The sequence below is a fragment of the Triturus cristatus genome, chromosome 3_2 (genome assembly GCF_964204655.1).
Source record: "Triturus cristatus chromosome 3_2, aTriCri1.1, whole genome shotgun sequence".
NCBI classification, from domain to species: domain Eukaryota; kingdom Metazoa; phylum Chordata; class Amphibia; order Caudata; family Salamandridae; genus Triturus; species Triturus cristatus.
The window spans coordinates 1,083,148,389-1,083,163,772 of NC_140584.1; the positions used below are offsets into that span (position 1 = coordinate 1,083,148,389).

Genomic DNA, 15,384 nt, shown 5'->3' on the forward strand with positions numbered 1-15,384 from the left:
GCTGCAATGAGTTCATGACCCCCAGGTTGTGCCTCTCAGGCCCTGGACCCATGGTGTGGCTCATGGAGTCTTGAAATCAAGCTTTTGGGCTCCTCACAACTACAAATGGGCCAGTTTGCACCAAGAATGTTTGTCATTTTGGTCTTGTTTTATTTATTAAATTCAGATCGTTTTTGCTCTATTTTTCTAACCTCGTGTGGGATCTTTTTGTGTGGTGTTTGCAGTGTTTTACTTTTTGAAGGGATGCACAAATACTTTACATATTGCCTTTAAGTTAGGCCTGACTACTCTATGCCAAGCTATGAGGCGGTTGAGCACAAGTTAATTTGTGATTTGGTTCTGCCTTACCCTGACTAGGATTGTGGTTGCTGCTTGACCAGGGCGGCTCACACCCCAGTCAACAGGTAACCCAATTTCTAACAACAAGGACGTCACGTGTCTTTTATTTGCTCTGGTCATGGAACCATTAGCAGAATGGATCAGAAGAGACACCCATCTGAGTGGTTTTCAATGGACCGACCAATTGGAAGATAGAATATCCCTATACGCGGACCATGTCCTAATATATTGACCTGCCTGGAGACATTGTTACTTTGGCTGGTACAGATTATTAATATATATAAGCTGAAGCATCAGGTCTCCAGGTTAACAAGAATAAATCCAGGTATATACCGATGAGTTGAGTACATGATGATATCAAGACTAAAACTAACTCGCTCTGGGCAAATCAACATTTCAAATATCTGGGCATGCATGTCTCGCCTAATAGATCTATAACAAACATACATAACAGAATGTATATTTGTAAAGTGTGCGTTCACTCAGATGTTTGTTACCCAACTCATTGGCACTCAGAAGGATGAAAGGCAGAGTGGACCTGTCGAGATTTGAACCTATGCCCATGAGGTTAAACACAGGCCTTGGGGGGCGTGACTTAGCCGGCTGAAAAATGGCCGCACTTTAAGTGGGCTCTGCCGGTCAAGCCTTGCATCCGCAACAATCCTGCAGACTTACACATCAACACTGCCTGGTGCCCTGCAATTCGGACTCACCTCACCCTGGGGAGCTCCGGAGCAGTGTTCTGCCGCCCGACCTTCGCCATCAGACCGGGCCTCGCCGTTGGTGCGGCCCGGCTCTCCTGTTTCTTTTCTGCTGCGGCCCCTCGCGCATGGAGGGCTGATCGGAGGACTGCTGCCAACCCCGGATCCGGTGAGTGCTGCTGCCGTTGGGGTTCCTTGCGGCAGGATTGGGGGCGCGTGCGCCGCACCGTCCGGCCTGGGCCGTTCCACAGCGCAGGCGCCATTCATCCATTCATTGGCGCCCGCTGCGATGACCCACAGATCCCGGGTCTGGCGACGGGGGTGGCACGCCTCCCGCAACTCTGGCGAGCCCCCCGACTCCCCTTAACGCTCTGGCGTGGCTGCTTGGTGCTGCTTTGACGCCCACCGGCTCCAGCCTCTCATCTGCCTGCTTCAGCTTCTCGTTTTGCGGCCGACCTCCGCAGCCGCTACTTCACCTAGTGCCTGGCCTCCAGACCCTACACCGCTATCACCTCTGCTGTGCCCTTGCTGGCTGGCCCAGCGGCACTCCCCCCACGCCGGGGGCTGCATGCCCCCCGTGTCTCCCCGCCGCTGCCACCCCTGCGGTTGTGCCCTCCTCGGTGCCGCCTACAGACCCGAGATCATCTTACACCGGGCAGCATCTGTCTTCTGAATTTCCTGCTCCTCTTCGCAGGCCCAACGACACCATCGTGCCACCTCCTTGATACCCTCTGCTGGGATCCTTGGACCTGTTGGGCACCTGTTATCCTTTGCCATTGCGAGGGGCGCGGATTCTGGCTCCTCTTCAGTACCCCGTATCTGGCCCAGCTACCGCCCACTCACTGAGAGCCCGCACCGCTGCCTCCTTGCCTTGCTCTCCTGATTTTGTCTTCACTCACCTGGGTCGTTTCCGCCACATCTGGGGGCCCTGCCATCTTGCCTCCCAGCTGCGACCTACATCTATCACTTGGCCTTCTTCCCGACCCACCTCCTCCAGGCCATGGGGAAGACAGACCCCAAGCAGCCAAAGATAGCGTTTGACCAGCGCCAGCAGACACGCCAGGATGGCGCTGTCGCTGATGGGGGGTTGACCCTGCTGCCCCCGCTGAGATGGCCTCCACGCGAGAGGATGACCTTAAGTCCATAATGCTGGAAGTCAAATCCGCTGTCTCTGGTATCGCGGCCCAGCTTGAACAGTTGTCGTCTCGTCTGGACCCGTGTGGACTCACATGACGCTCGCCCGCTGCATGTCGAATCGAGGGTCTCCGATGCGGAGGATGCTGCCACCCAAGATCGTCAAAATCCTCTTCAAATGGATAAGATACTGGAGGTGATACTGAACAAAAATGAGGATTTGGAGGCGCGCTCCCGGAGGAGCAACCTTCGCATCACGGGTGTGCCCGAATCCACTAATATTTTGCAGATGGAGGTCTTTGTAGAACAACTCATTTGTGAACTCTTTGGTGAGGTATTTTCTTCAGTTTTCATCGTAGAGCGTGCCCACAGCTCCCTCGGCCCTTGCCCAGGCCCTGGCTTGCCGGCTCGCCCAATCATTACCAAAATCCTAAACTTCAGGGACCGCGACACAATTCTTAGAGCGGCCAGGGAGAAGGGCGAGATCCGCCAACAGGGTAACTTTTTGTCCTTTTACCCCGACTACACCATGGCGGTGCAGGCTGCCCGTCGCGAGTTCCTTCCGGCGATACGCATCCTTCAGAAGCATGAAATCTCTTACTCCCTGGTGTATCCTGCTAAACTGAGAATCAGGCAAGTCTCCAAGACGCTCATCTTCCCAGACCCTAAGGACGCTCTGGCCTTTGCAAAGAAACTAGACCGCTCTGATCGATCCTCACCTGCGAATTCACAAGCCACTGCCGACGGCAACTTGAGCGATTAACGATTGACCTGGACTAACTCACTGTCTTTTCTGCTGGTTCGTCCAATCGTTGCTGACTTACCTGCTGTGACTTGGCCCTTTCCGCATCTCCTTCTCACCCAGGGCTATTATCTTCGTAGCTATGCTCTAAGCACGGTGCCTCTGATCATCTGACGTTATCCCCTCTGCTGTCTGCAACGATACTTAGCTTGGCCACCCCGCTTATTTGGTAGGGGTGTATGCTGAGCGACGCCATGCCTCCACGGGATGTTAATGTTAATGTTATGGGGAATTTGTAATTTTGTTCACTTTTACCAAGTCTTACCAATTTAATGAACTTATTTCATTTCCTTGATGAATCAGGAAGCTAAGTTAAAGGTAGAATGACCTTTACCTCTTTACTCTGAATAACCACAGACTCCAGAAGTTTTGAAAACCTTTATCTAAATTAATGTTGGTGAGTCAAGCATCAATTACAGTAACCACCTTCATTTCAAGAGGCAAAGTAAAAGTCAGTCAATAGCAGAGTTACTAATGATCAAAGAAGACAATACCTGGAGAAGGATGAAAAGGATAGCAGGCATAAAAGACAGATTTACGGATTATATTTACCTATTGGTCAAGATGAACCCAACTCTGAACATGGCTCAGCGTAATGGGACTGAGAAGTCCTTGGAAATGGCCCGGGCATGGGTGGCACTCCTGTACCTGGTCAAACACCCGGCTTTGGATGAGGAGGATGCACTGGAGGGGAGGGGCGTGGAGGGGGCCCCTTTAACGACCTTCCCGCCTGTGGAAGTGTGATGAGCGCTGCGATCCCTTTGAGTCTGGCTGGAGGCTTCCCCCCGGGTCTCAGGCACCTGTGCTACCCCGACCTTCGAGGGAAGGAGACTGATAGGTGGTGCGGGAGATTTGACTGCCTTCTGGCTGCTGTTATATCTGGCGACATGCTTGGGTGGGTGGTTGGGGTGGAGGGGCTTTGTTGGGGTGTTTTTAGGGGTGGGAGGTGATCAGGAGTTCTTCTTGTAGCTTCACACATCGAACTGGGTCAACCCTGTTGTCGGGCTGAGCTACAGCACCGGTATCTGGGGAGGGCTGGCTATGCCATTGTGCCTTGATTGTCATATTATCTATAGTGCTGTATGTTGACTTTCTCTTCTGTTCATCTCGGGGACCACAGACTTGAATGTATGTGCTCTGAAACTCAAAATTCTGTTTTAAAAAAAAAAAATGAACCCAACTCCGAAATGGGGAAACCACATAGAATCTCCAGGACAGGTTACAGGTAGAGGAAACAGGCAGATTCAAATCTGGAAGGATATCTTCTTCTAAAGTACAATGCCAGCGTTGCACCCCTCTCTGACGCTACTCTCCTTGGGTGTCCCTTTTCCGTAATCCCTCTAGATGAATAGTTATTGATCAGAATCTCAAACTCTCGGACAGAGTTTCTGGCAGCAGCAGGGTCTGATACAGCGTCTCGGACAGGACCTGGGGCAGCATACGCGTTGGGTCAGTGACGAGTCGGAATGACAGATCTGACAAGTCGGACGAGGTCTCTAGCTATCTTACCTCAATTATACTGTTCTTGATTCATGTACCACCCCCCAAAGTATCAATTCTTATGTCTTCCCCTATTCTGATTGGTTGGGATGAGGTGAGTTCATCACACCACTTTAAATGTTAACATTTCTCTATGAACCATTGTCTATGTGCCCGCCCCTTAATTTTCTTTTCCCATAGCTTTATTCCCACACGCATTTCACATTACTCAGTAAATTAAACATTTTATTCAACATTGTTGCATTCGCTGGGGTCATTCAGTCGACTGTTACAGGCTTCTTCATTCAAGGTGTCCTTGACTGAGTGACATGTGTGCCGTCATGGGCTTCAGCCACTCTTTATGAGCATGCGCGTAGTAGGGATTCCAGTCACCCTCGTAAGCCCAAATAAAAACTAATAATACAATCAGAAAAAGACACATTAGAACACAAACAAATGATTTCATTGTATACCACTTATCTCTACTCTATCCCCATTTACTTATTTAAATCTTTTGCATTAGTGTTTAATACAGCTTACATGTTTTAGTTTATCAACAGCAGGTACATTAGCGTGTGAGTTCAAAGAGGCCATTTTAGTGCTACTACGCAGCTGTAAAAGTTTCCCACCAAAAGCGACAGTGTCATACTACGTAGATGCAGTAGACGCATGCGCAATAGAAATCCCGCGTTTTGTCGGCCATTTTAGAACATTCAAGTTACAAGTTAGTAATGCACATTGACAAGCTTCCCCTAGATAAAAGTATTCGTGGTGTATTGCGGTTTTAGTATTTACAAAACAGATTGATTACATTGTTACATGTTATTGAGAGGATTAAATCCAAGCAAGTTTATTTTACGAATCTTTGCTCTATCATAGGTCAATTACTCTATGCAGACTGCTGCCTGAAACCGTATTAATGCTACACTGTCTTTGATGGTATTTTTTTTTTTTTTTAGCATTTCCGTCTGTATTTATCCATATTTATTTTTTGCCTTCATTATCTCTATTTATCCACAATTATTTTGTTTTTTTGTGGATAAATGAAGTCGTTAAACTATATTTCCATATTTATTTAACTGATAGACGCACACTCATACTTTGATGTCTGTCTGTTTTAGCTATTTCAGCTGCCAAATATTATATAACAGAACATCCACTGGTGAATATTAGCCTTATACCACAGAGGTACGTTGACACATGGCTTATGTAATGAAATTGCATCCTGTATTTTTTATTTCCCACGCAGTCCATCTGCTCAGCTGTAGACCAGTAATTCATGAAAGATAGCACAGAGTCACTTCAAAATAGCCTTATTTTCTGTATTTATCCACTTTTAAAAATAAATGCATACAGAAAACACATTGTTTTCTGTCTGTATTTATCTGTAAAAACGGAAAAGCGGGAGCCTTAATGACAATACATCATATGCTTAGAAGGTGCACTCTATTGTATGTCTCTTACTCCTTTTCTTTCTTTTATTTTCTGACTGCTGGTGCACGTTTCATGTATGTTTACACCAAATAAATTAAATAAAGAATGTTGTTAAAGTATGTGTGTTGTAAGGTATCACCGATTACGACCATGTGTGATCCATGACCGGTAATCTGTGCTCCCTGATAGCATGAATGGATTTGTTTGGATTAATTCGTATTGTGAGCGGTTTTGTTGGTCCCTGATGATTTTGACTCACTTGTGAAAGGATTTGTTCATCCCTGATGATTGTGACTCACTTGTGGCAGATTTTGTTAGTTCTTGATGATTGTGGAAGGTTTTGTTGGTTCCTGATGATTGTGACTCACTTGTGAAAGGATTTGTTCATCCCTGATGATTGTGACTCACTTGTTGAAGGTTTTGTTGGTTCCTGATGATTGTGACTCACTTGTGGAAGTTTTTTCTGGTTCCTGATGATTTTGACTCACTTGTGAAAGAGTCTGTTGGTCCAGGCACTGATTTTTTGACTCACTTACATACCTAGTATATGAATATGTTAACCTTTTTAATGTTTGCCATTGTTCCTATTCTGCAGTTTAATGTGAAAGCTGCAGCTGTCCCTTGTCATGTGTGCAGCCCATGTACTATTTTTCATTATCTCATGTGAATATATCTTCTCTCGCTGTGGCCTTATGTCGGGTGAGGAAGGTTGTCAGACACAAGTCTGTTATTTGTAGAGGGAAATAGTGTATCAACATCCTGGGTTTTCCTCTTTCAGAGGAGGTCCTTTCGATACCAGGGCACTCTGTGCTGAGCAGATGACTGCCATGCTAATGAAGTCTGCACATCTAATCCACGAAGGCTGTGCACACCAATGCTCACCAACCCAGAGGTAAGAAAGAATTTGATGGTTTTCCTTTCTAGAAGATAGTCAGAAAATCAAATGCTGGCTCTTTGCTAGCTCTTCATACAATGTTTGGTGCTTCGTATCTGTTTACATTTCTAATACTTGTCTGTGCTAATGTTTTGCTAATTTCACTACAATAGCCTTGAATCTTTTATGGTCTAGTTTAGGTTCAAATAAAATTATATAATCGCAGTTTTTCCCTTATATTAATTTTTACCATGCAAATCGTCTGGCCGGTCTGAGGAATTCTCCCTATGGTCTCTTTGTGAAATATGCCTGTGATGGGGTTGTTTAAAACCGGAGTCTAGTTTCCCTGGACCACCAATCCAGAGGCTACACAGCTCTCAGAGGCGAAGGAACGTCCAACGGGGGTGGGGGCAATCCTTTAAGGCACGTCATTCAGATATGTGAAAAACAGAAAACACTTCTGCAATAATTGTAATGATAAATGTAGTACTACTACTGCTAATAATAATAATAACAATGTAATAAAAACTCAACATAACCCTACTGCCTAATGTTTGTAGTCTTCACTTGTGAGTACTCCTGTTTTTTAATCCATACAACTCCTAACTGGATGCAAATAGTCTCTCCAGTAAAACTTTGCCAATGTTCCCGAAGCATTCCATCGGTACCTGGAAAGTTCTTGCTGTCAGCCTCTCAGACGGAAAGGGTGAGTGCTGGGTTTAGGGTGGAGCTGCAAAGGATGACCAAAGGTTAGTTACCTGCAACTACTAATTCTTCAGGATAGAATCTGCCTAAGAGTCAAATGCTTGGAATGCTTCACTCTTCTTCTGCATTCTCTACAAATCTCTCCAATTGCATTGAAAAGACGCAGTCAGTCAGTGGATTGTAGTTTATCATTCCCTTTTTCTTCCTAACACTCTCAGACTCACATAAGACACAACTGCTAATGTTCTTATCCATCACCCAGTACTATACAGGCCCACAGGAATAAACCACCCGTCACCAATTGAACATCACAGAATAACTGATGAGATCTAGCATATACCGCTGTCCAACAGGGGACTCTAATATAGTCCAACACTGCAGGTCCCGAGTAGCAACCTATTACGGCCACTTCTTGGCATCTCAAAGTGACAGTCACATTTGGATATTGGTAACAAAGTCCATCCTAACAGATCTCTCCACCAATCTCCCTTTAACCTATACCTGCACAGGACCATAAACGTTAAACAAAATATCTCAGAATGGACCACCCAGTGCAGTAACCAGCAGTGGACGATGAACATAGGAAGTACCAAAAAGAGACCTACAGAGCTGCTCAAAGCTGCCAGCTTACTGAAAGCACTCAGGGGAGGGTCGGCGGTCTAGATGCCGAGCTCCAGCTTCAGGGGGGAAAAAAGTACAGCCGCAGCGCGACCATAAAGTAAGCTTGCATCCTGCTTGGTGTCGGCTTAATCGCATCTTAAGCGCCTTGTAATCCTTACCGAGGGACATCTTTCTGCTCTGTTTTCACTAATCGCTTTCACAGCGGAGTTTAGGAAGCCTGAACATCAGTTTTTCTTGCTTATTTGCGCATTGTATTTGAATTTGTCTGAAATTTTAGCAATTTTGACAGTATTAGTTTTATAAGTTTTAATCTAAGTCCACCTACCAGCAGTAGCCTTGCACCTCTCAGGGCAGGAACGGGGGCGGCTGTACTTGCAGCACTTCCGGAAGACCAGGAAACACTCGGGGGAGAGTCGGCGGACTAGATGCTCCAACTTCAGGGGAGATAAAAGCATGGCGCAGGGCGCCAAAGGCAATCCTGTCTGCGCCTGTCCGTGCCTAGTGTTAGGCACGCTGCCAGTTTTAGCCCCCACTCTGCATCAAAGCATACTCACACCAGGGATCAGCTGCGAGAACACGACAACAGAAGTAAGTGCTGTCGGAAACCTAGTCTTAGCACTGACTCGTTCACGGTACCTTTTCAGTGCCCAGGCTGTAACTTTCACATTTGCCCCATTAAACCACAATTGGCGTCACTCAGCTCAAATCGTGTCCCGAAAGGGCCATGCAGGAACAGGACAGTCCTTTGTACTTTAATTAATGTACGTTCCCTCTGTAAACACGCAGCCGAGTTTGCTATGTTTGTGAAGACCCATTCAGTTGACCTAGCCTTCGTTACCGAGACGTGGGCTGCGGCCTCTTTAGACCCAGACCTAGCCACGGCTGTCCCCGCTGGGTATACAATGTTTAAACAAGACCGGGTGAGAAAAAGAGGCAGGGGACTGACCATAATATTTCAAAGCAGTTGGAAGGGGACATTCATCACCCAAAACAATGTGCCAACTCTGGAATCTCTACTGTTCAAGATCGCAATAGATAATCAATACACTTTTAATGGCTTTCTATTCTACAGACCTTTGGGCCCCCGGACAGACTTCCTAAACACCATAGGTCAATCCTTGGATGTGATATCCCAGTCGTCAGACTTTACTCTCCTGGGTGACTTCAACCGTCACCATGAAGATCCATCAGATAGAGACGCAGTACATTTTATTGATATTATGAATAGCCTAGGACTCACCCAGCAGGTGACTGGCAGTACTCATTCTGGGGGACACCTACTTGATGGAGTATTCTCAAATAATACGTTTTTACAATGTCTTCCTTCTCTACCGCTTATTTGGTCGATCACAAAGCGGTTATGTTCTCTCTCTCCTTCCACAACCTTCAGCTAGAAAAGCTGAGGAATAATCAGCTCAGAAGGGTCCAGCCCTGGAACAAGATTGCAAGTGAAACTCTAGAAAGTTCCTTGTCCCAGAAGCCACCCAAGTTTAATACAAATCCTAATACGGCAGCGGTTGCCTTTGAGCAGTGGCTCAGTAGCACAATTGATCTTGTTCTACCTGTTAAACTCATTAGGAATCCTAGATCAAGAAACTCTGAACATCTCAGACTTCAAAAACAAAAATGTCGCCGCCTCAAAGGAAGTGGAGATCCTGCTATGATTCTAATGACAGAACTGCCTACAAACAAGCCTTGCTTGATTTATAAATAAATTAGTGTTTGAGCAGAAAACCCGCTACTTTACGACAGCCATGACAACGGCAAAAAACCCTTCGAAAGAACTTTTTAACACAGTAAAAAAAGCTAGCTAAATGCCCTGAAATAGCAGGTACACCTTCTGTAACTCCTTGGCCACTTTCTTTCAGGATAAAGTCAGCTCAGTTTATATAGTGGCTTTTCCACCTCTCCCTCTCAAGGTGCTACTCTCTCCCCGGGTACGCCAGCCACTCCCAACAGGACAATGGAAATCACTTCTGCTACCCCAGATAATAATGACCCCCCCCCAATTATCCTTCTTTCCTCCACTGCCCATGACCAGGTCATTAATCTTCTGTCCACTAAATCTGGTTCCCCATTAGATCCTTGTCCCGCCAAAGTCTATCATCTTCTACCAGAAATAATTGCTTCCCATCTGTCTCCCTTCTTTAACCAAATGTTCTACTCAGGCATATTTCCTACAACTGGAAAGTGTCATCTGTTCGCCCTCTCCTAAAAAAAGCAAACCTAGGCGGGGCAGATCCCAATAATTACCGCCTAGTTTAAAGGCTCCAATTGCCTGCAAAAATGGTTGAAAAAGCCATGAATGTGGTATTATAAGACTACATTGAGAAACATGCCTTTCTGGACGCCACTCTGTTTGGCTTCAGAAAGCACCATAGAACTGAACTGGCACTGATTTCAGCGTCCGAACAGATTAGGTAGACAGTCAATGCAGGGGGTTCCGCAGCACTTGTGCTGCTGGACCTCTCTGCTGCATTCGACACTGTCAATCATAAAAAACTTTTGGAAATCCTGGAGAGAATAGGCATCAAAGGAAAAGCTCTTCCGTTACTGAGATCATTTCTGACTGGCTGTGAACATCGACTTGTCTCACCCTGGCCGACCCCAACCCAGAGGCAGTTTCCGCTTTTATTCTATTATGTGCAGGTATTAAGGAACTGATTTCCAGACCTACAGCCCTACACAAATCTGACCCTAGGTGGTTTGATAACACCTGTTCTAGGGCTAATAGGGATCTCGGAGCAGCTTTATCAGTTTCCCCTAGAGACCCCACTCTCATCAGAACCCTAAGGCACAATTATAAAAGTGTAATAAAATTAAGGCGAGACATGGTCTTAAAAGGGTATTGGAATAACTTGGCCTGTGCGGCCAAACTTAACAAAACAAATAATTTTTGGTCTGCCACTAAGTCCCTGAGAGCTTTTGGGAATATATCTACCCCCCTAAGCTGCAATATAACTAGTGAAGTGTGGGCCGGCCGCTCATTTCTCAAATATTTGCCTCCCTGCCCCAATGCGATGATACCTTGGAAAATTTCATGCCTACCCAAATTCAAATTTCTTTGATTGAGGTCGAGGAGGCAATATCCCAGAGCGCGGGAAATAAAGCCCCAGGCCCGGATGGGCTGCCTATCGACCTTATAAAATCAAGGCCAGAGTTCTGGGCTCCTCTGTTACTTAACGTTTTTAACAATTTAATCACAACAAAAATCCCAAACACATGGTCCACATCTGTAATTATCCCCATTTTTAAAAAAGGAGATAGATCAAACCCAAGCTGTTACAGACCCCTTTCCCTAATCGATAACACTCTTAAAATATTGGGGAGAGTTCTATTTAACAAGATCAGAACTTGGGCAGAGGATGAAAATATAATAAATAAATGTCAGTTGGGTTTCCGTAGTCATCTGGGCACTGTGGAACAGTGTTTGAATCTTAATTTAATCATGAGGAAATACACTATCACCCGACAGAGTCCTCTTTACCTGGCTTTTATGGACCTTTCGTCCGCTTTTGATTTTGTTAATAGATCTAGGCTCTGGCAATGTATTCTAGATTATGGGTTAGATAAAGATTAGGTGTATTTTTTAGCTTATCTCCACAGGGACTTAAGGGCCCGGGTAAGGATAAGTATGGATGGGGCAGTGTCAGGAGACATAGTGGTTGGGAGAGGCGTCAGACAAGGGTGCGTTCTCGCCCCACTCTTATTTATTTTATATATTAATTAACTTCATAACGTCCTGTCTAACCAAACCACCGATGTCCCTATAATTAATGGTAACAAACTGCCCGCCTTACTATACGCAGATGACGCTGTTTTAATGGGCCGAACACCTAATGCCCTGAGAATTTTAGTTAGGGGATTTGCAGTTTTTATGAATAATTTGGATCTTTGCACAAATTTAAAAAAATCTTTTTTAATGTGTTGTGGCCCTAAGAAACATTTCATTAATACTATTACCTTGGGCCCTGATTCCTTGACATGCACTCGCACTTTCCCTTATTTGGGCATACAATTCTCTGACAATGGGTCCTGGACACCACATTCGGCTTATGGACTGACTAAATTTTCAAGAGCCATGAACTCAGTAATAAATCTCCCCCAACCGAAAAGAATTGAAGTGGTACTGTCCCTACTCAAAATCTATAGGACACAATGTGTACCAATCATGACCTATGGGGCCGAAATTTGGGGCCATACAAATTTGAAAAGCGTCCAGGCCGAAGAAAACAGATTTTGTAGGAGGCTTTTGGGCCTACCAATTTCATTGTTCACTTTTGTATGCCAAACGAGTTAAGAATGCCATACTTGGAAGATTACATTAGGTCCCGCCCTGTTTTATTTTGTCTAAAGATCTGGAAAAATCCAGCAGCCCTATTAACAAGGGAGATCTTGGCTGATTGCCTTAAATGTGATAAGGGCGGTGACATCCCTTGGCTGGCTCAAGTACAGGCAAACTTGACTGCGGTCAATCTAGAGCATATTTTTAATAATCCTGAGCAACTAGATGGAATTGACGGAAAAATTATCCGTAAAGTTTTATATCAATACTACGGGGATGCGAGATATGCCCAGGAATCCGCCAAAGTGTCTGTGAAACAATATATCCTAATGACAGGCGAGGGCGGATCCCCATTATGCTCTCCTATTAGTTATCTCTTAAGAGATATTACTCGTTGGGAGCGAAGCCTTCTTTTTCGTCTTAGATCGGGCTCAATAAAGTATCTGTTGTGCTTCCCTATTGGTTATCAACCTAACACTGAGAACTTGGTTTGTCCATGTGGTAACTCAGGGAAACCGTCTACGCTACACTTTTAGTTTTTTTTGTTCTTTTTATCAAAAATATAATATGCAGTTATTGATACCGTTTTTCAGGGCAAAGGGCACAACGGACTTTAAGGATGCATATAAAATTATTCTCCAGCTTAAAGATGATGATATAACATACCGAGTGTGCACTTTCTTGAAAATGGCCATCCGCTCACTTCTTTCTATGAATTAATGACTGCTGGATTAGGCTGAACAATATGCATTTTTGGATTTTGTATTGCTTGTATTTATATTTTGTACTATGCACACTTGCACCTTCACCTAATGCTGCTAACTGTAACCTTTTTGAGATTTAAGGATTTGCTCGTCTTTAGCTGCTTTTCTGTGAAATATTTGCACTTTGCACATTGTCACTTTAACATCGTTGATGATATCAAGATATGGCTAATTTAGTAATATTTTAATTGATTAGTTTTAATGTTGATTTTCTATTTTAATGATGATGGACTATGTATGTGATTATGAGTAATGTTTGTGCTTTTATGGATAATGCATATATCCGAATAAAGATAACGATGGGCTGTGAACAGTTCGTGGCTCTTTCGGAATTTAAGTCACCTAATTTCTCACTGCCATGTGGAGACTCACAGGGATCATCATTGAGCCCCACCCTCTTTACTATTTACGTGGCTCCTCTGGCAAGGCTAATCAGATCTCTGGGTTTTTCAGCAATTTCCTATGCTGACGATACCCAAATTGTGGTCTCAGTGACCGGCTCGCCTTCAGACACAGCAGCACAGTTCTATACCTGCCTTCGCCAGGTTGGGGACTGGATGGCCACATATTGTTTGAAACTGAATTCCAGTAAAACCGAGGTCCCACTCTTCGAAAGCAACACTAATTTCTGGTCCCCTGCTCGGTGGCCTTTGCAGTTGGGCACGCTACCCATCCCTAAAAACAAGGTAAAAAACCTGGTGGTCACTTTTGACTCCATGCTCTCCTTTGAGGGCCATGTAAACCAGGTCACCTATGTATCTTTCTATACACTAAAACTACTTAAAAAGATCCTTCCATTTATCCCCATTAATTTAAGGAAGTTAGTGGTCTCGGCTTTCATCTTGTCCAGAGCCAACTACTGCAACGGTCTTTTCATCAACCTCCGAATGAAATGTCTAACTAAGTTGCAGATTGGGCAAAATGCTGCAGCGAGCTTTTTGCTGAACATTCCTAAACACAAATCTGCCTCTGCGGCGCTGAAAGAGTTGCACTGGTTACCAGTAAAGAGATGGATTGAGTTTAAGGCTCTCTGCATAGCATTCAAAGCTACTCATGACAAAGGGCCTGTCTTTTTTAAACCGAATTTTCAACTATACACTCCTGCTCGCCGTCTACGTTCAGCTCACGCGCACAATCTGGTGATCCCCAGGTTCAGGAAAGTTCTTGGGTTGGAAGAAGCTTTCTGGTCGGCACGACTAGACTTTGGAACTTGCTTCCACAGAAGTTAAAAGATGAAACTCAGTTATTGGCCTTCAGGAAAGCATTAAAGACGTGGCTCTTCAATCTTTGATCCTTTCGGCATTTTGTCACCTGATGAGCTAGCACCTTGACAACCTCTGGTAATTCTATTGCGCTTTATAAATTTCTTTTTCATTTCATTCAAAACCATAAACTGCGCGCCCGTCTCTTTCACTTCTTCATCCATCACACTGCTAAGTGCTGCAACCCATAACACACTAATCACACCTCGGTGGTACGCACGCACAGCATAGAAACACTTCTTACACAGGATCAACAGAATGACAACACACTTCCAACTAAACACCTACTTGGCAAGCACTTCAGCACCCCTACATAGGGGTAGAAAGCACTATATATATATGTTACAGTACAGTACAGTGCAATACAATATTCTGAGTTCCATCAACTTGTAAATGAATTATAGTGCAAGTACCTGTGGTGGTAGAATTCTGACATGTGAAAGTTAAGCGTGTTCATTCTGTTCCCTTTGTTACTCTGTGGTCTATACTAGAAAATCCGAAAAGAAAAGATCACCAATGGCCTATGTCTGAAATGCAGCAGCATACAGTGGCTACCCATGCACATGGAGAACGTTTGATATTTGCCACCGGTATAGTTTCATTAGTCCTCAAGTGTTGGATATAACACACTAACGCTTCCCAATGTTGTGGTGTTGCGGTCTAGTCCGCAGCGCGCACGGCGTGTGACGTCACCGGACTTCCGGCGGCGGCCATCTTAGATTCGGCACTAGCGCGCCCATTTGAATAGAGATCGGAGCTCTGTACCGGCGCTCCTGCTGTGGTTGTGAATCAAGGAATAAACCCCTTCAACCTTACCAACGCTCAGTGTCATCTGTGGGGGGGACACCACATATAAGGGAAAGGGCAACATTACAATGGCGACGAGGAGGTGAAACGGCCCAGCGCTGCCTCCAGGGTGAGTGCCTCGTGATCAGCACGCCATCCACACCCACGGTCACCACCCCTGACCAGCAGGAGCGCGGC

General features: G+C 45.1%; 1 protein-coding gene across 3 annotated transcripts in view; it reads left to right on the forward strand.

Moving 5' to 3' along the window:
• Positions 1-15,384, forward strand: part of PSPH (phosphoserine phosphatase) — a 334,849-nt gene that overhangs the window by 146,668 nt on the left and 172,797 nt on the right. For 2 of the 3 annotated variants that reach the window (XM_085649828.1, XM_085649829.1), the window contains exon 2: positions 6,668-6,781. In XM_085649828.1, coding sequence (XP_085505954.1) covers positions 6,708-6,781 — 74 coding nt within the window. In that variant the 5' untranslated portion in view covers positions 6,668-6,707. Of the gene's footprint in view, positions 1-5,576; positions 5,644-6,667; positions 6,782-15,384 lie in introns of all 3 variants that reach the window. The other variant, XM_085649830.1, reaches the window with a different exon arrangement.